Genomic DNA, 26,719 nt, shown 5'->3' with positions numbered 1-26,719 from the left:
TATAATTAAAATATTTTTTATTATAATGAAATATTGGATGTAACTTATAAGAAACATTTATTAAATAAGGTGTCTTTAAAAACAGAAAAAAATTCCATAAAGGATTATGTATTGGGACCTCCCTGGTGGCACAGTGGTTAAGAATCCACTGCCAATGCAGGGGACACAGGTTCAATCCCTGCTCCGGGAAGATCCCACATGCCGCAGAGCAACTAAGCCTGTGTGCCACAACTACTGAGCCTGCGCTCTAGAGCCCGCGAGCCACAACTGCTGAGCCCGCGCTCTAGAGCCCGTGAGCCACAACTGCTGAGCCCGCATGCCACAACTACTGAAGCCTGCATGCCTAGAGCCTGTACTCCGCAACGAGAAGCCACCGCAATGAGAAGCCCACACACTGCAACGAAGAGTAGCCCCCGCTTGCCGCAACTAGAGAAAGCCCGTGCACAGCAACGAAGACCCAATGCAGCCAAAAAAAATGTTTTTAATAAATTAAAAGATTATGTATTGATTGATGAAAATGTGAACAGAGGCTCACAGGAACCTAAACCTGTATTGCCACTAGGAGCAATGGTTCAATATTCACTAGTTCAGTGTTTGTGGTGAATTTATAGAATATAACTACCATGAATTAGAAGAATTGACTGCATATGTAGGTGTGTATGTATATGTATTTCATGACTCAGGCCTTATATTCAAGGGTAGACGTGACAGTGTTTTGTAACAAAGAACTTTTAATAAATGTTAGCAGAGCTGCCCCAATGGTCCAATTCTCCTGACTGTGGATATATAAGAAAACATAAAGGTGATGAGGCCTTTTGATCTCTCCCCCTTCATCCCTTCTGCATGCGCACACACACAAATGACAAATTGTCATAGCTTGGCAGGGAAATCAGAAAGCAGCCACACATGCGTATCTCTTTCCTTCCTCTTCTACATCTCTTTGTTCTTTTAAAATACTCTTGAGATGGATTTATAGTATAAACATAGGAAGAACTGTTGCTGACATTTTCCCCAGATGCATGACAACCACTGAGTCTCTCTCGTGGATGATTCTCAGGTGTAGCGTAGAGCTGCAGGCTGGGTCAATTTCTAGTATGACCCTTTAGATGACCTGCCACAAAAAGCTTTCAGAGAGATGACAATTATGATGTTTCTCTTCAGATACTGAGTAAGATTATTTCTCTGGCCAAAAGACTTCCCTGAATAGTTATACTCAAAAGGAAAGGTATTTCACCAGTATGAGTTCACTAAAATTGACTGAAGTGAACACATTTGCAAAAGGCCTTGTTACATCTTTTAAACTCTGGTGTGAATCTTTCGATGGTGAATGAAGGATGAACTATGGCTGAAGGCCTTCCCACATTCACCACATTCAAAGGGTTTCTCTCCAGTGTGAGTTCTCATGTGTTGAGTTAAGGCAAAGTTGTCACAAAAGGCCTTTTCACATTCTTTGCACTCATAGGGTTTTTCTCCAGTGTGGATCCTATTATGCCGAACAAAATTTGCAGGTTGGGTAAAGGCCTTTCCACATTCTCTGCATACATAAGGCTTTTCTCCAGTGTGAATCCTCATGTGGCGAGTAAAGGAAGAGCTATAGTAAAAGGCTTTTGCACACTCTTTACATTCCAAGGGTTTTTCTCCACTGTGGGTCCTATTATGTCGGATAAAAACAGAATGGTGTGTAAAGGCCTTTCCACATTCACTGCATTCATAGGGCCTCTCACCAGTGTGAATCCTCATGTGTTGAATTAAGGAAGAGCTGTCACAAAAGGCTTTCCCACATTCTTTGCACTCAAAGGGCTTCTCTCCAGTATGGGTCCTCTTATGCCGAATGAAAGTGGAGCGGTGAGTAAAGGCCCTTCCACATTCGCTGCACTCATAGGGTTTCTCTCCAGTGTGAATCCTCATGTGCTGAGTGAAGGATGAGTTCAGGCAGAAAGCTTTTCCACATTCTTTGCACAAAAAGGGTTTTTCTCCTGTGTGGGTCATATTATGCTGGATAAAAGTGGAGCGGTGAGTAAAGGCCTTTCCACATTCACTGCACTTGTAAAGTTTCTTTCCACTGTGAATCCTCATGTGTTGAGCAAAGGAAGAGCTGTAGTAAAAAGCTTTCCCACATTCTTTGCACAAAAAGGGCTTTTCTCTAGTGTGAGTCATATTATGCTGGATGAAAGAGGAGCGGTGGGTGAAAGCTTTACCACATTCTTTGCACTCATAGGGCTTGTCTCCAGTGTGAATACGCTGGTGCTCTGTGAGGTGAGACCTGCGTTTGAAGGCCTTCCCACACTCAATACACTTGTATGGCTTTTCCCCAGTATGAAACCTCATATGTCGAATGAAGTCTGCCATATAACGACAGGCTTTCCCACATTCACTGCATTCATAAGGCTTCACTCCAGCGTGAATCTGTTGATGCCGTACAAGGGCCCAATTCTTACTAAAACCTTTTCCACATTCCTTGCATTTGTAGAGATTATTCCTTGCATCAATAACAGGGTCTCTTCCTGGTTCTTGGGAATCACGTTCATGCAGAGCATCTTGTGTAGTGACTTGCTCCTGTAAAACCCTTAAATAAAGACTATCATCTGTCTCAAAGTCATCATGTTTATGGTTCAACTTCCTAGGGCATGTCTCCTTGTGGATGTCTGTTCCTGGCCTCAAGTTCCCTTCCTGCATTTCTGACAGTTCTTCCTGATCCCTTGCTTGCTCCAGCCTGGAACGCCTTGAGGCTCCATGTGTCACTCGTTCCTCAAAAGGGGCTCCCTCAGTGAGGACCAGCTGAGAAGCAGTAAGCTCTGTGATCTCAGGTTTTGCTTTTTTACCTGAAGGAAATCCAATATAAAAAAGGTGCCTATTAGTGATGTCAACACAGAACAAAATAAATTACCACTTTAGTGGAAGAATGAAGGTGAAAATAAAGCCTCTACTGTCTATGGCATTTTTACATCTTTTAAACCCAGGTTTACAATTTCTTTCTTTACTGATCCTTGGACTCTTGACATCTTTAAAAGTTAACCCAGGAGGAAAATCTGGTGCAGAATAGAAAATCTGGAGTGGAGACTCCTCCTCACTCTCCAGAATGGGGGAGGGTGGACAAAGTAATGATAATGACTGTGTTCCAACATCTCATAGTGCTATGACAGCACAGGGAAGGTGGACCTAACTTGGCCCAGATGGAAGACAGAAAGAGGTCAGTGGAGGCTACCTGGACAAGGTGCTACACGTGTTTATTTCTAAAGATGAGTAGGAATTCCCTGACAGAGGAATTAGGAGAAAAATTGTAGCAGATGACTGAAAGTACAAAGGTTCGGGGTTTTCAGAGAATGTTGAATGCCAGGCAAAGAGAAGAGGATGACAGGATGGTGGAGAGGGAGGCAGGGAAAGAGGAGAAACAAAATCTTAGGATTTTGGAGTGTGTGAAAGTTGGGGCGGGGGCAGTGATAAGCAACTGGGTGCACATATTGAGTCTACTATATCTAGTAAAGACTAGGTGAACAGACTCAAAGTAGATAACATTTAGATGAAGTAAACCAGAAAACATATCACATTAATGAAGATTTATATGAAAAGAGATTAATAACATAAAGTTGCCAATTTTCCTCAAATTCATCTATAAATTTAATACAACTTCAGATAAAGCCCAGTAGGGTTTTTCATGGTTATTGGCAAGCTGATTGTGGAATTTATATAAAATAACAGAGACCAGGATATCTCTGAAGAAGAATAAAGCAAGGGGACTTGCCCTTTGAGGAATTAGGATTATGATGAAATCATATACACCAAGGCAGTGTGATGTAGCATAGATATAAGATAAGCTGTCAAATTGTCAAAGGAAAGAACAGAATTGGGAGCTCAGAAATGTATATATGGAACTTTGATTTATGGCAAAAGCAGCAGAGACGTTAGTGGAAAAAGGAAGGAATAGAGGAAGTCCCCTACATACGAACCTTCAAGTTGTGAACTTTCAAAGATGCGAACATGGAGCTTACTAATGAAGACCGGATGGAACTGGAGGCTCAGAGAAAGAATGAAGAGAGACAACAGGAAGAAGTAACTGAAGAACCAAAGAGATTCATGACGCAGGAAATGGCAAGGGGATTTTCTTTATTTGAGGAGGCACTGTTAGTTTCTGAGGCACAGGACCCAAACGTAGAACAGTACACAAAGGTTGCAGCAGCCGTTCAGAATGCAATCCAGTGCTACCGTGTCATCTATGACAAGAAAAAAATAGCTACTATCCAGACATCATTGGATCGTTTTTTTCAAGAGGGTAGACAGAATTGAATCCAGCACAGAACCAGAACCTGTGCCATCAATGTCAGGCGTGAGTGAAACTGCAGCTTGCCCTCCATCTCCTATTGCTGATGATCCTTCAGCTCTACCATCTCCCACCTCCTCCAGTCAGTAACTCTTCTTGCCAGTTCACTCGATGCCAGCTCCTGTATACCAGCTGTTGTACTATACTACTGTACTTTTCAAGGTACTGTACTGTAAGATTAAAAATGTTTTCTTTATTTTTTTGTGTTTGTTTTTTATGTATTACTTGTGTGAGAAGTCTTGTAAACCTATTACAGTACAGTACTATATAGCTAATTGTGTTAGTTGGGTACCTAGGCTAACTTTGTCGGACTTGCAAGCAAATTGGACTTACAAACGCGCTCTTGGAACAGAACTTGGTCATATGTAGGGGGCTTGACTGTATTCAATAAATGGATGTAGAAAAATTATTTGCCACAATGGAAGAAAATGAAATTGTATTTCTACCTTGTACAAAACAAAAAATTAATTCCAGACTGATTAAGACTTAACTGTCAGAAGCTAAAGATTAAAAACTTTTAATCAATAGTGAAAATGACTATCTTTTAGATCTTGGGAAAAAGGAAGATTTCATAAACATACAGAAGCATTCTTTATAAAAGACTAATCAATCTGACTAAACTAAATATAATTTTTAAAAAGGTAAACAAAGAAAGATGGCTATATTAACATCAGGACTATATTAACATCAGATAACAGACTACAAAGAAAATGGGACAAAGAGGGACATTATATAATGATAAAAAGATTAATCCACCAGGAAGACATAACAATCCTAAATCTTTATGTACCAAATATAAGAGCCTCAAAATATACAAACCAAAAACTGAGTTGAAAGGAGAAATAGACAAAACTATAATTACAGCTGGGGACTTCAACACTCCACATCCAAAATGAAAACTGAGAGTATTATGAACTGATATTTCACAGAAGATGTATATTGGCCAATCAACATATGAAGAGATAACTCAAATTTCTTAGATATGAGGGAAGGGCAAATTAAGACCACAATGAGAGACCATTTTATATTCACCTGATTGAAAAAACTTATCAAGTGTTAGAGAGGGTATGGATCCATGGAATTGTTCATACAAGGCAGGTGAAGTGTAAGTGGGTATAAATAACCATTTTAGAAAACAACAGGGCATCATCTAGTAAAGTTCTCCTTTTGCTTAACTTATAATCCCCAAATTCTAGTCCTAGGAATATTACTAAGAGAAATTCCTACACATGTTTGTGAGAACACATGCATGTGAATTTTCATGGCTGTATTGTTTGTGGGTACAAAAAATTAGAAACAAGAAAATTCCCGACAGTTACAGAAAGATAGAGAAGATGAAAAGGCAGAGGGCTATGTACCAGATGAAGGAACAAGAAAAAACCCCAGAAAAACAACTAAATGAAGTGGAGATAGGCAACCTTCCAGAAAAAGAATTCAGAATAATGATAGTGAAGATGATCCAGGACCTCGGAATAAGAATGGAGGCAAAGATTGAGAAGATGCAAGAAATGATTAACAAAGACCTAGAAGAATTAAAGAACAAACAAACAGAGATGACCAATACAATAACTGAAATGAAAACTACACTAGAAGGAATCAATAGCAGAATAACTGAGGCAGAAGAACGGATAAGTGACCTGGAAGACAGAATGATGGAATTCACTGCTGCGGAACAGACTAAAGAAAAAAGAATGAAAAGAAATGAAGACAGCCTAAGAGACCTCTGGGATAACATTAAACGCAACAACATTCGCATTATAGGGGTCCCAGAAGGAGAAGAGAGAGAGAAAGGACCAGAGAAAATATTTGAAGAGATTATAGTCGAAAACTTCCCTAACATGGGAAAGGAAATAGCCACCCAAGTCCAGGAAGCGCAGAGAGTCCCATACAGGATAAACCCAAGGAGAAACACGCCGAGACACATAGTAATCAAAGTGGCAAAAATTAAAGACAAAGAAAAATTATTGAAAGCAGCAAGGGAAAAACGACAAATAACATACAAGGGAACTCCCATAAGGTTAACAGCTGATTTCTCAGCAGAAACTCTGCAAGCCAGAAGGCAGTGGCATGATATACTTAAAGTGATGAAAGGGAAGAACCTACAACCAAGATTACTCTACCCGGCAAGGATCTCATTTAGATTTGATGGAGAAATCAAAAGCTTTACAGACAAGCAAAAGCTAAGAGAATTCAGCACCACCAAACCAGCTCTACAACAAATGCTAAAGGAACTTCTCTAAGTGGGAAACACAAGAGAAGAAAAGGACCTACAAAAACAAACCCAAAACAATTAAGAAAATGGTCATAGGAACATACATATCGATAATTACCTTAAACGTGAATGGATTAAATGCCCCAACCAAAAGACATAGACTGGCTGAATGGATACAAAAACAAGACCCATATATATGCTGTCTACAAGAGACCCACTTTAGACCTAGGGACACATACAGACTGAAAGTGATGGGATGGAAAAAGATATTCCATGCAAATGGAAATCAAAAGAAAGCTGGAGTAGCTATACTCATATCAGATAAAATAGACTTTAAATTAAAGAATGTTACAAGAGACAAGGAAGGACACTACATAATGATCCAGGGATCAATCCAAGAAGAAGATATAACAATTATAAATATATATGCACCCAACATAGGAGCACCTCAATACATAAGGCAACTGCTAACAGCTATAAAAGAGGAAATCGACAGTAACACAATAATAGTGGGGGACTTTAACACCTCACTTACACCAATGGACAGATCATCCAAAATGAAAATAAATAAGGAAACAGAAGCTTTAAATGACACAATAGACCAGATAGATTTAATTGATATATATCGGACATTCCATCCAAAAACAGCAGATTACACGTTCTTCTCAAGTGCGCACGGAACATTCTCCAAGATAGATCACATCTTGGGTCACAAATCAAGCCTCAGTAAATTTAAGAAAATTGAAATCATATCAAGCATCTTTTCTGACCACAACGCTATGAGATTAGAAATGAATTACAGGGAAAAAAACGTAAAAAGGACAAACACATGGAGGCTAAACAATACGTTACTAAATAACCAAGAGATCACTGAAGAAATCAAAGAGGAAATCAAAAAATACCTAGAGACAAATGACAATGAAAACACGACGACCCAAAACCTATGGGATGCAGCAAAAGCAGTTCTAAGAGGGAAGTTTATAGCTATACAAGCCTACCTAAAGAAACAAGAAAAAGCTCAAGTAAACAATCTAACCTTACACTTAAAGAAACTAGAGAAAGAAGAACAAACAAAACCCAAAGTTAGCAGAAGGAAAGAAATCATAAAGATCAGAGCAGAAATAAATGAAATAGAAACAAAGAAAACAATAGCAAAGATCAATAAAACTAAAAGTTGGTTCTTTGAGAAGATAAACAAAATTGATAAACCATTAGCCAGACTCATCAAGAAAAAGAGGGAGAGGACTCAAATCAATAAAATCAGAAATGAAAAAGGAGAAGTTACAACAGACACTGCAGAAATACAAAGCATCCTAAGAGACTACTACAAGCAACTTTATGCCAATAAAATGGACAACCTGGAAGAAATGGACAAATTCTTAGAAAGGTATAACCTTCCAAGACTGAACCAGGAAGAAATAGAAAATATGAACAGACCAATCACAAGTAATGAAATTGAAACTGTGATTAAAAATCTTCCAACAAACAAGAGTCCAGGACCAGATGGCTTCACAGGTGAATTCTATCAAACATTTAGAGAAGAGCTAACACCCATCCTTCTCAAACTCTTCCAAAAAATTGCAGAGGAAGGAACACTCCCAAACTCATTCTATGAGGCCACCATCACCCTGATACCAAAACCAGACAAAGACACTACAAAAAAAGAAAATTACAGACCAATATCACTGATGAATATAGATGCAAAAATCCTCAACAAAATACTAGCAAACAGAATCCAACAACACATTAAAAGGATCATACACCACGATCAAGTGGGATTTATCCCAGGGATGCAAGGATTCTTCAATATACGCAAATCAATCAATGTGATACACCATATTAACAAATTGAAGAATAAAAACCATGTGATCATCTCAATAGATGCAGAAAAAGCTTTTGACAAAATTCAACACCCATTTCTGATAAAAACTCTCCAGAAAGTGGGCATAGAGGGAACCTACCTCAACATAATAAAGGCCATATATGACAAACCCACAGCAAACATCATTCTCAATGGTGAAAAACTGAAAGCATTTCCTCTAAGATCAGGAACGAGACAAGGATGTCCACTCTCACCACTATTATTCAACATAGTTTTGGAAGTCCTAGCCACGGCAATCAGAGAAGAAAAAGAAATAAAAGGAATACAAATTGGAAAAGAAGAAGTAAAACTGTCACTGTTTGCGGATGACATGATACTATACATAGAGAATCCTAAAACTGCCACCAGAAAACTGCTAGAGCTAATTAATGAATATGGTAAAGTTGCAGGATACAAAATTAATGCACAGAAATCTCTTGCATTCCTATACACTAATGATGAAAAATCTGAAAGAGAAATTATGGAAACACTCCCATTTACCATTGCAACAAAAAGAATAAAATACCTAGGAATAAACCTACCTAGGGAGACAAAAGACCTGTATGCAGAAAACTATAAGACACTGATGAAAGAAATTAAAGATGATACCAACAGATGGAGAGATATACCATGTTCTTGGATTGGAAGAATCAACATTGTGAAAATGAGTATACTACCCAAAGCAATCTACAGATTCAATGCAATCCCTATCAAATTACCAATGGCATTTTTTACGGAGCTAGAACAAATCATCTTAAAATTTGTATGGAGACACAAAAGACCCCGAATAGGCAAAGCAGTCTTGAGGCAAAAAAATGGAGCTGGAGGAATCAGACTCCCTGACTTCAGACTATACTACAAAGCTACAGTAATCAAGACAATATGGTACTGGCACAAAAACAGAAACATAGATCAATGGAACAAGATAGAAAGCCCAGAGATTAACCCACGCACCTATGGTCAACTAATCTATGACAAAGGAGGCAAAGATATACAATGGAGAAAAGACAGTCTCTTCAATAAGTGGTGCTGGGAAAACTGGACAGCTACATGTAAAAGAATGAAATTAGAATACTCCCTAACACCATACACAAAAATAAACTCAAAATGGATTAGAGACCTAAATATAAGACTGGACACTATAAAACTCTTAGAGGAAAACATAGGAAGAACACTCTTTGACATAAATCACAGCAAGATCTTTTTTGATCCACCTCCTAGAGTAATGGAAATAAAAACAAAAATAAACAAGTGGGACCTAATGAAACTTCAAAGCTTTTGCACAGCAAAGGAAACCATAAACAAGACGAAAAGACAACCCTCAGAATGGGAGAAAATATTTGCAAATGAATCAACGGACAAAGGATTAATCTCCAAAATATATAAACAGCTCATTCAGCTCAATATCAAAGAAACAAACACCCCAATCCAAAAATGGGCAGAAGACCTAAATAGACATTTCTCCAAAGAAGACATACAGACGGCCACGAAGCACATGAAAAGATGCTCAACATCACTAATTATTAGAGAAATGCAAATCAAAACTACAATGAGGTATCACCTCACTCCTGTTAGAATGGGCATCATCAGAAAATCTACAAACAACAAATGCTGGAGAGGGTGTGGTGAAAAGGGAACCCTCTTGCACTGTTGGTGGGAATGTAAATTGATACAGCCACTATGGAGAACAATATGGAGGTTCCTTAAAAAACTAAAAATAGAATTACCATATGACCCAGCAATCCCACTACTGGGCATATACCCAGAGAAAACCGTAATTCAAAAAGACACATGCACCCGAATGTTCATTGCAGCACTATTTACAATAGCCAGGTCATGGAAGCAACCTAAATGCCCATCAACAGACAAATGGATAAAGAAGATGTGGTACATATATACAATGGAATATTACTCAGCCATAAAAAGGAACGAAATTGAGTCATTTGTTGAGACGTGGATGGATCTAGAGACTGTCATACAGAGTGAAGTAAGTCAGAAAGAGAAAAACAAATATCGTATATTAATGCATGTATGCGGAACCTAGAAAAATGGTACAGATGAGCCAGTTTGCAGGGCAGAAGTTGAGACACAGATGTAGAGAATGGACATATGGACACCAAGGGGGGAAAACTGCGGTGGGGTGGGGATGGTGGGGTGCTGAATTGGGCGATTGGGATTGACATGTATACACTGATGTGTATAAAACTGATGCCTAATAAGAACCTGCAGTATAAAAAAACAAACAAAACAAAAAAAAAAAAAAAAAAAAAAAAAGAAAATTCCCATGAAAATGGATGAATACATTGTGTTATACTCATATAAATAACTACAGAAGAAAAAAATGAGTAAACTATAGCTTCATGCATCATGAATCTTAGTAATGTACTGTTAAATGAAAAGTACAAATCCTATACAACAACATAAATGGATACTTTTTATAATAGTCAAATAAAAAAGCAAAACATACATGAGTACGATGAACAATATTTTTTTGAGAATGTCAGTTTTTAATGGCATTATAAAAATATGTACAATACATACCTAAAATTTAAATTGTGGTAAAATATACATAACATAAAATTTACCATTTTGAGATGAAACCATCTTAAAAAGTAATGGATAGAATAATTAGATGAAGTGGACAAACTCCTTAAAAGACTCAAATTACCAAAACTGATACAAGAAAAAACAGAATATCTGAATAGCCCTGTATTTACTCAAAAAACAAATTTTGGTATGGACTGAATGTTTGTGTTCCACCAAAATTCATGTGTTGAAGCCCTAACTTCCAATGTGTATTTGGAGATAGGGACTTTACAGAAGTAATTAAGGTTAAATGAGGTCATAAGGGTAGGAACCTGAGAGGATTAGTATCCTTATAAGAAGATACACCAGGGGACTTCCCTGGTGGTCCAGCGGTTAAGACTCCTCGCTCCCAATGCAGGGGGCCCGGGTTTGATCCCTAGTCAGGGAACTAGATCCCGCATGCTGCAACGAAAGATCCCTCATGCTGTAACTAAAGATCCTGCATGCCACAACTAAAGATTCTGCATGCCACAACTAAAAGATTCCCACATGCTGGAACTAAAGATCCTGCATGCCGGAACTAAAGATCCCGCATCCTGCAACGAAGATCCTGCATGCGGCAATGAAGATCCAGGTGCCGCAACCAAGACCCAACGCAGCCAAATAAATAAATAAATAAATATTAAAAAAAAAAAAAGAAGAGACACCAGAGAACTCTCCTTCTCTTCCCCACCACACCCAGCACCACACACCACACCTAGGAAAGGCCATGGTCTCCTTGTCTTCACATGAGAACACTAATCCCATCATGGGTGCTCCATCCTCATGACCTCATCTAAACCCAATCACCTCCCAAAGGCCCCACACCTTAATTTCATCACATTGGGGTGTTAAGGATTCAACATACAAATTTTGGGAGGACACAGACATTCAGTTCATAACAAGGTTACATGAGAAAAAGTATGTAAATCAATAATCACAGTGCATGGCAAGTGTTCTGTAAATTTTAGACCACTGTCTCTTATCATTATCACAATTGTTGCATTTGTCAATCAGAATGTCAACAATAACCTGTAAGAACATTTTTAGTAGTGTGGTGCTGAGAAATACCCCTACTCAAAGAGTAAAGGGGCAGATACCACCTGCTCACTAGTATCTGAAGCAATGAGGACTCTTACACATGGCTGGTGGGAATGTGAAACGGTGCAGTCACTTTGAAACTGATTGATGGCTTCTTTTAAAGCTAATCATGTAACTACACCATGATCCAACCAGTCCACTCGTATGTGTACTCCCAACAGAAATGCATGCTTATAGCCAGCAAAAAATATGATCAAGAATATTCATAGCAGCATTCTTCATAATATTCCAAAAATGGAGAACAAGCCAAATGTCCATCAACAGGAAAACAGGTATATATAATCTATTAATTCATTGAGATACTGCACAGCGAGAAACTAACTCCCAAATATATGCAACCACAAGGGTGAATTCCAGAGTCATAATGATTATCAAAAGAAGACAGACATGGCAATATTGTGTACTGTGGGGTTCCACTTATAAACCTGCAAAACTAATCTATGGTGACAGAGTCTAAACACTGGTTATTTTTGTAGAAGGGGATATTAATAAGGAGGGAAGCACAAAAAGCCTGAGAGGTGCTGGAAATACTGTATTTCTTGACCTGTGTGGTGGATACTCTGGCTTATATATATGTAAAATTTCATAATGATGAACTTTAAGATTTGTACATTCACTATGTGTAAATTACCCCTCAGTACAAAAATTACAGAAAATAGTTAAGGGGAGGTCTGTATAGATGTCTCTTCTGAGAATGAGAAAAGTCCTCAAAGAAGCTTGGTAGTTCAGCTGAAATAGAGTCTACAACTTTTGGAGGGTATTGGAGAGCCAAGAGCATTTTTTTAAAAAATGTTTCCCTCAAGCGTCAGAAACTTGACCACGTGTTTTACGTTGAGTAGAGAGAAGATGGAGATATACAACAGGTAGGAAATAAATGAAGATGCACATTCCCTGACGCAGTGGACAGACTCATTTATGGTTTCCCATAATCCCTGCCTCATGGTGTTCACACAGTTTTGATACCCTCTGCCTGAATCCTAGCAGGACCCTTATTTACTTCCAAAGAATAGAATATAACAAAGGTGACAGAATGTAAGATGTAAGAGATAAAGTATATGTGTAACATCTCTCTTGCTGGAGTCTCTCACACCATTACTTGATTTGAAGAAGTAAGCTGACATGTTGTAAGCTGCCTACGATTGCAGCTTTGCAGAGGACCCAGCTAAGCTGTGCCTGGATTTCTGATCCACAGATGAGAGATAATACATGAGTGATATTTTAATATTAAATAATGAGTGAGTTTTAATATTGCTATATAGCAATAGATAACTAATACACCTGAGAAGGTAGGTGAAGGTATGACCTAGACGCTGCTTGGGGAATTAGCCATGGCCGGGGATGAGAACTCTTCTGAGAGGTGAGAAGGAAGCCACAGGGATAAATCAGTAAGGGTTAAAAGGCAAGAAAAACAAGTGAATGGCCTTTATTTTCAAAATGAGCTAGGTCATATGCTGAGATCTCAGTGGCTAGGGAGGTGATGGTATTTGGAATAAGGTGTGAGTAGACGGGGAAGTGGATGTAAGACACAAAGCTGATCAGAGGCACAGAGCAGATACAGGAGGGACCAGTTAGGAATTTGTTAGCATCACGCAGGCAAAAGATGATTATAGCCTGGACGAGGGTGATAGTGCTGGAACTGATGGAATTGGTGGAGATGATGGATTCAGGAGAAACGTATGATGAAATATGATCAAGATTCAGGGATGGCTGGATATTGGGAATGATGAAAATGGAGGTGTTGAGGGGTTGTTCAAGTTTGTTTTTGGCTTTCTCAACTCAGTGAATGGCAAGGCCATGCACTGAAATGGGGAGACGAGAGGAGTGGGCAAGATCATGAGGTCCTTTTTAGGCATGATGGGTGTGAAGTGCCTTTGAAACATTCAAGTGAAGATGGAGAACTGCAGGAAGGGGTGAAGGCTTGAGACAGACTCAGCAGGGCTGAGGAGGCGCTGGCCAGAGATACTCACTGACTGGCTGAGCAGCCTGAAGGAACCCTAGAGGGGAGGGATCACGAATCTGCGTCAGTGCTATCCACACACTTGAAGTGGGGCTGACAAAGGCAAATGTCCCCTTGAGGTTTTACAAGACAGGAGGGTAAGAAGATGACAAGGCTAGGGACTGTTCTGAATATCTCATTTACAAATGGAAGGATGGATGCATGCAGGGATGTATAGATAAATAAATGATTGGATGCAGGTAGAAAAGAGTGGGAATGCAAAGTATAGTTGGAGGTAGTAATCTGCAGAAAAAGAAAGGACTGTCTTTTCTGAATCTGGAAGGAAGTTTCCACATTGTTCTCTATTCATTATGAGTAATAATATATGAATATTACTAGTAGGTAAATTTATTAAGCCACTAACTTTGGGTCAGGCAATGTCCTAATAAGCAGTTTCAAGTTATCTAATTACATTCCCAAACAATACAGTGAGGCAGAAACTATTATTACTCTATCTTTTTCTAATATAAGCTAAGTTTAGCAAACTGAGTATATGTTCATCATATCCCTGGTATTTTGTCCTTGGGCACAAAGCTAAACCACATTTCTATGACAAAACACGTAGCCTAATGCCCAGTTCTTGTCAATGGAATGTGAATGGAAGTGACTGTGTATGCAAGTGGATATGACTACTCCCCTTCTCTCCTGTTCCTCTTGCCCAGCTGGATGATGCCAGGGCCACCTTACAGCCACATACTGACAATAGAATACACCTGGGTCCCTGAATAGATACGTGGAACAGAGCTCCCCTACTGACCCACATTATACCATGGCACAAATGAGAAATAGTCTTAACCAGTTGACCCACCAAGATTTTGGAGGTATCTCTTATAGCAGGTAGCACCAACTCAGCCTTGAGTTGATGTCAAAGGCACAGGGAGATCATGCAACTTCCCCAGGGTCATGAGGCTAGTAAGTGGCCAAGTTTACAGCCCATCTCTTACCCAGTATACCACATTTCAACCCTAGTAAAGGCAAAGAGTGTGCTGGGATTGGGAAGACAGAGGAAACACAGTTCAAAGTGTTCCATGACCACCTAAGACCCCAGGAAGGCTGCAAAAAGAAACTGCCCATGGAATTTCAGACGCAGTCATTCCCTGGTAGTCTGCCAGCTGCCATGCCACCCACCTGTACAGGTGCTTCTGGAGAGGCCTCTCTTCACTGTCCTTAGTTCTTGCCCCTGCTCCAGGAGGTGAATCAGCTCTGGTTTGGGAACAGGATGCCCTGTGCATGGAGAAATAAATGGGGCATGGGTATACAGGTAAAGACAAAAGGAAAACTCTCAAGTATACTGGAGTGTACACCTTTAACACACCACCATGAAACCCCAGAAAGGGGATGACTCCTTCCAGAGGTTTTCCCTAATTAAATCAATAAGATTCAACCTTCCCATGCATCAGAACTACTTAGACACGCCTGTTCTAAACACAGAACAAATTAAACCAAATCTCTGGGCATAAAAACTGAGCTCTGGTTGTTTTCAAAGCTCCCCAGGTGATTCTGGTGCCCAAGGATGGCTAAAAACACTAGACTAACTCAACTGATAGTCAGTTATCTGAGGTAGGCCATGACCTAAAATTGCTACAGTTATCTGAGGTAGGCCATGACCTAAAATTGCTACCCATTCTGAAGAAAAAGCCTTCAATCCAGGTTGGGAAGACAGGGCTGAATGTGAGGACCTGCTGCCTTACTTGCTGCTGCATCATCCTGTGGCCACTTCAAGGATGCTGGCCTGATGATCTGGACCAAGGAGAGAAAGCAGACAAACAGAGAGAACTGGGTTGGTAGATACCAACCCAGGAGCCAGCACCACCTCAGGGCTTCTCATTAGGTGAAGTAATCAACTTTTTTCAGGGTGAAACCTGTATGAGGTGGTTTTCTGGTACATGCAGCCAAATATATTTTGCCAAATTCGAAGGCTAAGGGACAGGAGGACTCTGGAGAGAAGTCAATGACTTAAGACACCAGGACCACAGAAACTCTGATTAGAAAATCCTGTACTGCAAGCCAGAATGCACCCAGCTGTCACTGAGCAAATGTTCACTGATGTCTGCCATACGCCTGGCACCGAGCTCAGTGATGTGGCCGTGGAAAAGGTGAACCAGATATTCCTTCGCCTCTGTTAGACCTGAGCTCCCTGACCCCTCAGGGACTTGCCTCGTGTTGGTCCCTCCACCTGGAATACTATTCCCCAGATGTCTCCTTTCAACAACTAATCACAATTGTCATAAAATAGCACTGGATTTACTTCCCTGATGACTGACCTCCTGGGAGAGACTATGTGGACACAAGGCTGGGAGAGCCCTGTCAGAGGTAACCATTTCTGGGTAAAGTGGACATTTAAGGTTTAGGTGGCAGAACACTCGGGATTTATTAATTTATTATATATAACAAATGCATGTGTGGCACTTGCTATGTTCCCAGTTCTATTCTAAGCACTTTAAAGATATTAGTTCACTGGGGCTAAGTGGAAGGTTACTATAAAAATATGATAAAACAAAAATAATCATGGTCCCAGCAAGCTCATGCTGCCGACTCAAGTCTGTGAGTCCTGCGGCTGTTCTTTCTGCTGAAGGGGAAACCAGCCAACAGCCATGTGAACGCTAAAGACTCAGCACTAAGCCCAGACTCTCTCAACAACAGTCAAGAGGCAGGAAAGAGAAGGGAAAAAGAAATAGCCTTCTCAGATGCCCATCAATGCCATTTGAAAACATGTCTGTGTACTCTCTAAAATTAACTCCCATAGCCTCAGAGAAGCAAGGCACAGGCCTTAGGACATAAGGGACGACTGTGCAGGCACCAGGGGTCAAAGAAGCCTTTTAGCTGAGATTATGTTGCTTAGAAAGATACCAGTAGCACTGATGACAAATAGCTTCCCGTCTGTCTAATTCACCATGTTCTCAGAGGACGTCCCATTAACCACAGGTCCTGTTAACTGGGCTGTGAGGACATCTGACACAATCAAGCTGAATTCCAGATCATGGGAATCTGGAATAAGGATGTCAGACTGAGGTCAGCTTATGTTGGACACTTGGGTAAAAGTGTTGAGAAGAACTACGTTTGTTATACAACAATCCTTGATGCAGACAAGGAAACCAAGCAAGAGGAGGTTAGATAAGAACATGCTGGGGCTGGAAGGAGAAGGGAAGGCAGGTTCCTCAGATCTTCTCAACCAGCCATGCTTAGCGAGAGACAGTGGAATGAAAGAGGCTGTGGGTACCACACAGGTGAGGCCTTACCCAGTGAGACCAGGAGGCCACAAGTCTCCAGCATCACCTCCTGGTATAAGGTCCTCTGGGCCAGGTCCAGATGTCTCCATTCCTCCCCAGTGAAGGTTACGGCCACATCTTCAAATGATACCAATGCCTGGAAAGTCAAACAGAGGTGGTGGGGTGCCTGTACGAGTCTACTGCTTGGTTAGTGGCAAAAGTCCAGAGAGACCCAAGGCCTGAATCACTGAGTATCTCCTGAGAACCTAGGTCTGTGCTGGGCTCAGGAGGGAGGTAGATGGTGCCTTTGACAGAATACAAAGGTGCAGGAGAGAAAAGCCGCCTATGTGGGAATCCACTGGAGAGTGACACAAAACAATGGTACTCTTGTGGGGACTGTGAGTCCATTACTGCAATTCAAGTAACGATAACAGCAGCAGCAGCTGCGCCTCACTGGTCTGCACTGTTTGCCTGCACCTAAGGGCTTTAGATGCTGTGTTAAAGCAACTAAAAGTCTCTAGGTCTGGAGCTAGACTTCCTGGAGCTTAAATCCAGCCTTTTCATGCTAATTTCTTTGAGCCTCAATTTCCACATTAATACAATAATAGTACCAACTTCACTATGTTGTTGTGGGAATTTAAGTGAAAATGTTTATAAAGCAAACACTGCAGTGCCCAGCACATGTCAGTGCTCAGTGTGTATTTGTGAATTTCATTAATCCTCCTGCAGCCCATGGGGTAAACACCATCACTGTCTCCATTTCACAATCAGCAAATGGGGACTCAAAGTCAAGCTGCCCAGAGTCATATGTCTAATGAGAAGGGGCAAGATTTGAAACCAGGTCCCTCTGGTTCAGCCGCGGTGGGGGAGTTAGATTTAAGTATGATGGGAGCCCCAGACGGTAGACTCTTTCATTCATCAACTGCTTACTGAACACCTGGTACAGGGCCAGCACTCTTCTAAGCCTGGGGATAAAGCAGAGAACAGGACTCACACTCTTGTCAAGGAAAGATCCTTGACAAGAAACTAAATAAATGATCAAGATAAAGTCATATGGCCCTAAGGGCTCCGAAAAAAAAACCCCAAAAGTGAGTGAAATGACTACAAAGATTATGGGAGACTTTATGATACGGGAGACTTTAGATGGGGCAACTGGGGAAGACCTCTCTGAGTGGAGGTGGAACAAGGCTGGAATGAAGTTAGGGAGCAAGTCAGGTGAGGAAAAATGGGTAAATAAGAGAAGTTCTGAAGGTGATCAAAGCTATGATGAGAGCAAACAAGGTGGCATGCTGCAGAATAACTTAAGGCCTGTCCATGTGTTTACATGCCTTGAGACACAACATTCCTATGCACTGTCATTAAGGAATACTGTAATGGATTCACTTTTCAAATATAAGTAAATGTGCTAGGAAAATGGGTTCACTGCCATAAGTGGCAAGCCAACTTCACTTGTAGTACCCAGATGGCATCTGCAAAGATAAATTCAGTGACTGGCTTGTCTTCTGGTCTGTCCAGGGAACTTCTACTCCTATCAGAGGAGCAGCAATTCCAAAAACGCTGCTCCCACCTCACCTCTGCTCTAGGGGCTCTCTCATCCCAGTCTCCCAGCTTTCAGCTGCGTTGAGGCCCGAGGCAGGGAGGCCTGAGGGTCAGACTCCACCTGGGTGTGAGACTAAGATAACAGCAGGACCAGGAGAGTCCCTCTCTGGAAACCACATCGAGAGTGATGCTCTCTGGGTCCTGCTGAGCACTGAAGGACACACGTCACATGCATATCCTCTCCAGTTCCCTCAACCGAGAAAGAAAAATAGTTAATAGTCCAATTTTAGACCCGAGGGAATGGAGGCCAAGGGAATGGAGGCCAATCGACAAGCTCAAGGTTAGAGCCAGAAATGGGTGCCTCTCCTTATAACACCTGAACCCCTGGCCCGGATTCAGAAGCCTGGGTTGGAAGTGATTAGCACTGTGGTTCCCACACCCCATTCTCACTGGACCTCCAGATCCGAGAGTATTAAGAGGGAAAGGCGAAAGGTCCCGGGATTCCCTATATCATAGCGAGTGGAACTGTGCTGACAGCGACCCCAGCGCACATGGGCCTGCGGAACCCTCCACTCACCAGCTCCGGCGCCGCCATGGGGCCCAGTGGGCAGAGCGGGACAACGAGAGACGGCGACAAAAGCCGGTCCAGCGGGCTCAGCCGACTCCTCAGGCCAGCCCTGGACGGGGGCACCCGGGACCTGAGTGTCCGCGGTGTGGGATGCGCACAAGGCCCCGGGAGCCGCCTCCGGGAGCTGCGGAGACCGAAAGCTGGGGCAGAGCTCGGAGAGTGCTCGGCTGACAACCCGCTCGAGGCGGGGGTCACGGCTCATACAAAAGCGTAGAGGTGGGTCCCATTCTCCTCGCGGTCCTTTGCTCGGTCTTGACCTTTTTCTGAGAAGCGGCCAATGCCCAGTGCTCCAGCCATAAAGGCCCGTAAGGACAGACCGGCCACATCCAAACGACACCCTAAGACCCGACGCCAGAAGCTCCGCGCAAGCTGCAGCAGGCAACACCCGCCTCCGCCGTCCGTCATTAACTCTGCGCCCCCCGCCGACGTTCGAGGCACTGCCTTGTGGGTAACGTAATTTCTGACTGCATCCGGGTGAACTGGGGTGCTCACTTCCTGTTTTCTGTGAAAACTGTACCCTGCGGTTCCAACGAGGGGGCGTGGCCTCGTTTCTTCTTAAAGGCACGCAGATTTCCTTGTCCCTTCAGGCAATGCCCCGCCCTTAAAGGTCTGTAACACGTGACCCATGCCTTGACCTTCCGCACTGTACTCCTGCCGCAGCGTTTCACCTCTCTGAGCCAGGATTTACAATGAAAAATGAAGATTCTTTTTTTTGTTGTTGTAAATTTATTTATTTATTTATTTTTGGCTGTGTTGGGTTTTCGTTTCTGTGCGAGGGCTTTCTCTAGTTGCGGCAAGCGGGGGCCACTCTTCATCGCTATGCGCAGGCCTCTCACTATCGCGGCCTCTCGTTGCGGAGCACAGGCTCCAGACGCGCAGGCTCAGTAGTTGTGGCTCATGGGCCCAGTTGCTACGCGGCATGTGGGATCCTCCCAGACCAGGGCTCGAACCCGTGTCCCCTGCATTGGCAGGCAGATTCTCAACCACTGCGCCACCAGGGAAGCTCGAATATTATTCTTTAAGATAGTAATTTAAAGTGTTCCCCTAATCCGTGGTTTCCAACCCACAGGCCACATCAGCATTACCTGGGAATTTGTTACAAATACAAGTCCTAAGGCCCCACTTCAGACATACTGAATCATGTACTCTTGGGTGGGGCCGCGTACCTGTGCCTAAGCCCTGCAGGGGATTTTAATGCTCCAACACAGTTAAGAACTGGACTCTTTAAATTCCAGTGAATGAGACAAAACTATCTACTTCCTGGGAGATAACTAAAAAGTGCTTAGCACTAGGCCTAACATAATGATAAGTACTTAGAGCTTTTGCTGTCATTTTATTATTTTATATTAGTATTATTGGCAATGTCTTCACAAGGATCTGGCATACACTGCTGTGAGAATTAAGTCTGATATACTTCTTTGCAGAGTCATTGGTGATATTTGTCAAAACATGAAATATATTGACTCTCTGGCTCAACAAGAAGCCTCCTAAGTAGTGTTTAAGACTTTTACATAATACAGTGTTGTACCATTTGGCTCATGTAATTTTGTTTTTATTTTAATGGTCCATGCAGCAGAGTTTCATAATATAGGTAAATCTGTTGCCCAAGGGATACTTCCTTACAGGCCACATGATTCAAAATTTAGCATCACCACGAGTAATTGCCTGCAGGCCTAAGTGAAGAGTCAAGTTGACATGGTTTCTAGTTTGTTGGTTAAGATGACGTTATTTTTCATCTTTAATTCATAGGAACCAGGACCTCACCCTTCCAGCCCTCAGGGCAGCCAGGCACAAATGAATGGTCATGAGACAGCCACGTCTAACACCCAGGGTCTCAGGGTCACCAAGTCTTGTTCTCATCAAGGGACTGTCAACCCATCACCCAAACTTAGAGTCCACAAGAAGATGGCAGTAAATCCTGGGGATTGTGAGAAGTGAAAGCATTAAGTCCAAGAGGCATTCCGAGGATGGAGCAGAAATGAGAAAACATAATAATGACAGCTTCACAATCACTTCTGCCCATATTCCATTACCCGCAACTCATTCACATGGTCCCCAAATGGATTGATGACCACCCAGCCAGTTTCTAGCACAATCCTTTAATTTGGTCATCAGGTATCCTTTTTATTATTTATCCTCTACATTCCACACTCTCACTTACTCCTTAATGTGACAAGCCAAAACCCTGTCCTATCTCTGACCTCATCTAAATTTTAGAATCTCAGAGAGATGTGTCATATTACGCATCTGGACCAGATTTTGTTCCTCTAAGATCAGGAAGCTCAAAACAAAGCTAAATGTGGCTTCTACCCAGACCTGATGTGCAACTGCCAGTCAAGGACATGATGGAAGGACATAAACTACTGGGAAAAAAAACCCTGCCAGCTGAGATTTCTATGCACAGTAAAGTACCTTCCAAGAACAGTGTGAAATAAGACCATTTAAGGACAAAAATGTGAAATTAATGGAAAAATAACCCTCACAAAATGACAATCTAAAGATCATGTTTAAGGTCAAAGTAAAGTGATTCCAGTTGAAAATTCTGCAATGATAAAAGGAATAAGTATCCAAGAAAGGTGTGTTTGTGCATTTATACAACCACTCATTAGCTATATGAAATCATTATATTTCCTTTTTGAGTTAGAAAGATGAACTTACCATATATATCCTCAATAACACATAATTTAATATGGGGAAATTGTTCTAAATCCACTATATTGTCCAAATGGAAGTAAAGGAATTTATAAATCTATACTTTAATATGTTAAAGATGTAAATAGATGGAAAGATATTTTGTGTTAATGAATTGGAAGACTGAACACAGTAAGGATGTCAACTCTCCCCAGACTGATATATAGTTTTAATACAATTCCTATCAAACTAACAGACAGGGCAGGGTAAACAATTTATATTCAACTAGTTTGAATAATTTCAATGGGCTCTAAGTTATAGGGGTGGTAGCTGCTTGCCTGGTACCTGGCCCTGGAATGATTAAGGCAGAGGAATATTGCTTCCTGGGGCACACAGGCACATAGAGGAGGTATGGCTCTGGATTGGTTAGTTTGCATGTTCTGGGCTGAGTCCTTTGCTATCCTCAAGAATTGGCTAGCCCTGGGAGGGGTAGTCTCTCCCCAGTCAGAGCTGCCCCTTCTAGGGCTAGCCAATTCTTAAGGGCAGCCATACCTCCTGAATATACATTGTTTACCCTGCTCTGTCTTGCCTCTCTCATGGAAACCCCACTAAAGTCTGTGGCCTAAACCTATCTCTTGCTCCTGCTTCTGTTTTCTGACCAGAATCTCCAGTGGCCCTGCATGGCATGCCATTCCTCGTGTCTCCAGGGGAACTATGAGTGACATTATAGGCTCCTACCCGTGGCATTGAGCTCTCCGTGTTGTCACTCAGTCACCTTTAAAGATTAAGACCCAGGCACAAAACGGTATGTGTGCAAGTGAGAGAGAGGAGAGGGGGAGAGAGGAGGACAGACTATAAAGGGATAAAGGGATATCATGAGGGAGATTTTCATGGAGATAGAATGATTCTGTATCTTGATTGCAGTGGTGGTTACACAATTCTGCACATGATGCAATGATGTAGTATTACATGTACACATATTGTATGAGGGTTAAATTCCTGGTTTTGATGTTCTAATAATTAATTACCTAAGAAGTAACCATTGGGGAGAAACTGAGTGAAGGGTAACATGACTTCTCTACTATCTTTATGACTTATTTTGAATCTATAATTATTTCAAAAACAGATCATGTCACTATCCCACTGAAAACCTCCTATGGACTCCCAGAGCAGTTAACATAAAATCCAAACTTCTCATCATGACCTACGAAGACTTGTGCCCCAGCCCCCTGTGCCCTGTATCTCACTGCCTTCCACTTTCTTCCTTCAGCCACATTGGCTTCACTTGCTTTCTTCACTAGACCAAGCTCTTTTCAGCCCAGGGGTTTTGGCATATGCTAGTTCCTTTATCAGGAATGCTGTTCCCCACCTTTGAACCTTGTGAGACTATTCCATCCTTCAGGGGACTGCATGATGTCAGCTTCTGTTTACTCTGCTGTCCCTCCTGAAGTTTGTACCTTAATGTCCATTGTCCCTCTTTTACCAACGAGAACACTGAGAAGTGATATTAGCAGGAAATGACAGATCAATATCCCTTACGAATATATCAATAGATACAAAAATCTTCAACAAAATATTAGAAAACCAAATCCAACATCATTTAAAAATTTATAAAGGATTATACACCACAACCAAGTGGATTTATCCCAGGAATGCAAGAGTGGTTCAATATCAGAATATCAAGTGGGGACTTCCCTGGTGGGGCAGTGGTTAAGAATCCGCCTGCCAATGCAGGGGACGTGGGTTCAAGCCCTGGTCCAGGAAGATCCCACATGCTGTGGAGCAACTAAGCCCGTGCGCCAAAACTACTGAGCCTGCGCTCTAGAGCCTGAGAGCCACAACTACTGAGGCCATGCGCTGCAACTACTGAAGCCTGAATGCCTAGAGCCGGTGATCCACAACAAGAGAAGCCAATGCAGTGAGAAGCCTGTGCACCACAACAAAGAGTAGCCCCTGCTCGCTGCAACTAGAGAAAGCCTGTGTGCAGCAATGAAGACCCAATGCAGCCAAAAATAAATAAAATAAAATAAAATAACATTAAAAAAAGAAAAAAGAAAATCAATAGACCACATGAATAAACAGAAAAAAGACATGATAATCTCAATTGACAAAGAAAATGCATTTGATAAAGTCCAACACCTTTCTATAATAACAATAATAGTAATAAACACTCAGAGAACTAGAAATAGAGGAAAAATTTCTCAATGTGATAAGTGGTATTTACAAGAAAGCCACTGTTAAAATTATACTTGATAGTGAAAGACTGAAAGCTTTCTCCCCAAGATTAGGAACAAGACAAGGATGCCTGCTTTTACCACTATCATTCAACATTGTACTAGAAGTTTTAGTCAGAAATTAGGCAAGAAAAAGAAACAAAAAGCATTAAATTTGGAAAGGAAAAAGTAAAACTACCTCTATGCATAGAAGACATGATTCTAAATATAGAAAGTATCATAGAATCTACCAGAAAAACTATATGTATTCAGAAAAGTTGCAGGGTACAATATCAACATGCAAAAATCAAAAATTGATAGTGGGAATGTAAAATGGGTCAGCTGCTGTGGAAAAAGAGTTTGGTGGTTCCTCAAAAAGTTAAGCATAGAACTACCACATGGCATATGATTCCATGGCTAGGTATACACCTCAGAGAACTGAAAACAAGTACTTCAACAAATACTTTCACACAGTGTTAATAGCAGCACTATTCACAATAGCCAAAAGGTGGAAATAACTGAAATTTCTATCAATGGATGGATAAACAATGTGTGCTATAAACATACAATGGAATGTTATTCAGCTATAAAAAGGAATGACACAAGGAATTATACAATGTGGATGAACCTGGAAAACTATGAAAGATTTATAGAAAAATAGAGAAAATGGTGAAGCCTAGATGAAGAATTCTTAGACATGATTGCACAGGACAAAAGGGAAAAAACTGATAAATGAGACTTTATCAATTTTAAAGATATTTGTTCTGTGAAAGTATTTTGAACTGAATGGAAATGAAGACACAACATGTCAAAATTTGTGGGAGGCAGCTAAAAGAGTATTTAAAGGGAAATGTATCACATTAAACACATTTTAAAAAGGAAACGTCTTAAATCATGGATCTCAGTTTCCACATTAAGAAATTAGAAAAATAAGAGAAACCAGGAAAAGGATATAATAAAGATCAAAATGGAAACCAATGAAACAAAGAAACAAAAACTAGAGAAACTCATTGAAACTAAAAGCCTTAAGATATGTAAAATTGATAAACCTCTAGCCAAATTTTATCAAGAAATAGAGAATACACAAATTATGAAATCAAGAATGAGAGAGTAGACAGACATCACCATAGACTCTATGGATATTAAATGTTAATACAGGAATATCGTGAACTTCTTTTATGGCATTAATTGAAAAACTTAAATGAAATGGACAATTTCCTTTAAAGACACAAACCATGAAAGCTCAGTTAAGAAAAAAAAATATAGTTAATTTATTTAGCCCTATATCTATTATAGAAATTAAATTTCTATTTAGAAACATTCCCACAAGGCAAATTGCAGGCTTAAATGGCTTCACTGTGAATTCTACCAAACACTTAAGGAAGAAGTAATAATTCTACACAAGCTCTTCCAAAAAGTGGAAGAGTAGGGAATGTTTAACCAATATATTCTGTGAACTTAGCATTCTGTTGATACCATAACCAGACTAAGGCATTACAAGAAAAATGCAGACCAACATTCCTTATGAACATCCATGCAGAAATCCCAATAAGATTTTAGCAAATCAAATCCAGCAATATATGAAAAGGATTGTGCATCAAGACGGAGAGGAGTTTATTTCAGAAATGTAAGGTCTGCTTTTCCACTTTCACTGCACTCATAACTCAACTCTTCATTGTCAACTCTTTGATGAGCAATGAGAGTGGAGGTCCGTCTAAAGAATTCCCCACACTATGCCACTCATAAGACCTTTATCCAATATGGATTCTCTGGTGCTGACCAAGTGTGAAATTGTAGCTGAAGGCTTCTCCAAATTCACTTCACTTGTAACGCCTGTGCACAGTGGGAAAGGCCACTGCACACTTGGTGCTCCTGTGAGGCTTCTCCCCTTCCTGGTCATTCCCCGGTGAGCGACCTGACACTGGAGAAAGCCTGATGTGACCAAGCAGTTCCTCCCAACCTCCCTGCATCTGAAAGGTTTCTCTGATGTGTCATCTCTACAGCTCGTTACAAAGGAGCCCCTTCCCTTCTCCCAGAATTCTGATGGACTTCTTGACATTCTGCTGCATCTGTTGCTGGTGAAGTTTTACACTAAATCAGAACCCTCTCCCCATGCCACACCAGTGTGTGGTCTCTGCCCTGGGTGTATGGCTTGGTATCCAGCCAGGTGCAAAATGTTTTTCAAGAGTAGACCATGCATGTCACAGAGGTAGGTCTTCTGAGTGGAAGGACCTAACTGAGTGGGATTCCTAACATGCGACACTCCTACTATGCTCAGGAGGGGACCCATCACCTCCACTCCGTGCCAGAACACTAAAGCTGAGACATGCTGGAGAAATTATTGTTAACTTTGGTGGGAGGAAACAGCCCATCACAAACATATGCCTGACCCAGGAATGAGTGCATGGGATTGTTGGGAAGATGAAGGTGTTGAGGTCAGGGTAAG

At 41.2% G+C, this 26,719-nt stretch overlaps 1 protein-coding gene across 1 annotated transcript; it reads right to left on the bottom strand.

The window, feature by feature from the left end:
- Nucleotides 1–19,855, bottom strand: ZNF599 (zinc finger protein 599). The gene is made up of 4 exons (XM_059906038.1): nucleotides 19,379–19,855; nucleotides 17,293–17,419; nucleotides 15,182–15,277; nucleotides 1–2,822 (listed from the first exon to the last, which is right to left on the bottom strand). Exons 1-4 carry the CDS (start codon nucleotides 19,394–19,396, stop codon nucleotides 1,297–1,299), a joined length of 1,767 nt encoding a protein of 588 aa, XP_059762021.1. The 5' UTR covers nucleotides 19,397–19,855; the 3' UTR covers nucleotides 1–1,296.
- Nucleotides 19,856–26,719: the final 6,864 nt, after the last annotated feature.

This window comes from Balaenoptera ricei, chromosome 19, assembly GCF_028023285.1.
Source record: "Balaenoptera ricei isolate mBalRic1 chromosome 19, mBalRic1.hap2, whole genome shotgun sequence".
NCBI classification, from domain to species: Eukaryota; Metazoa; Chordata; class Mammalia; order Artiodactyla; family Balaenopteridae; genus Balaenoptera; species Balaenoptera ricei.
The sequence above is the reverse complement of the archived record's forward strand: the minus strand, read 5'-3'. Positions and strand labels throughout refer to the sequence as shown.

Coding starts and splice junctions, on each gene's coding strand:
- ZNF599 (XM_059906038.1), bottom strand. Junction 15,278..17,292: donor TGGCCTCCTGGTCTCACTGG/GTAAGGCCTCAC, acceptor CTCCATGCACAG/GGCATCCTGTTCCCAAACCA. Junction 2,823..15,181: donor CTCCAGAAGCACCTGTACAG/GTGGGTGGCATG, acceptor GATTTCCTTCAG/GTAAAAAAGCAAAACCTGAG.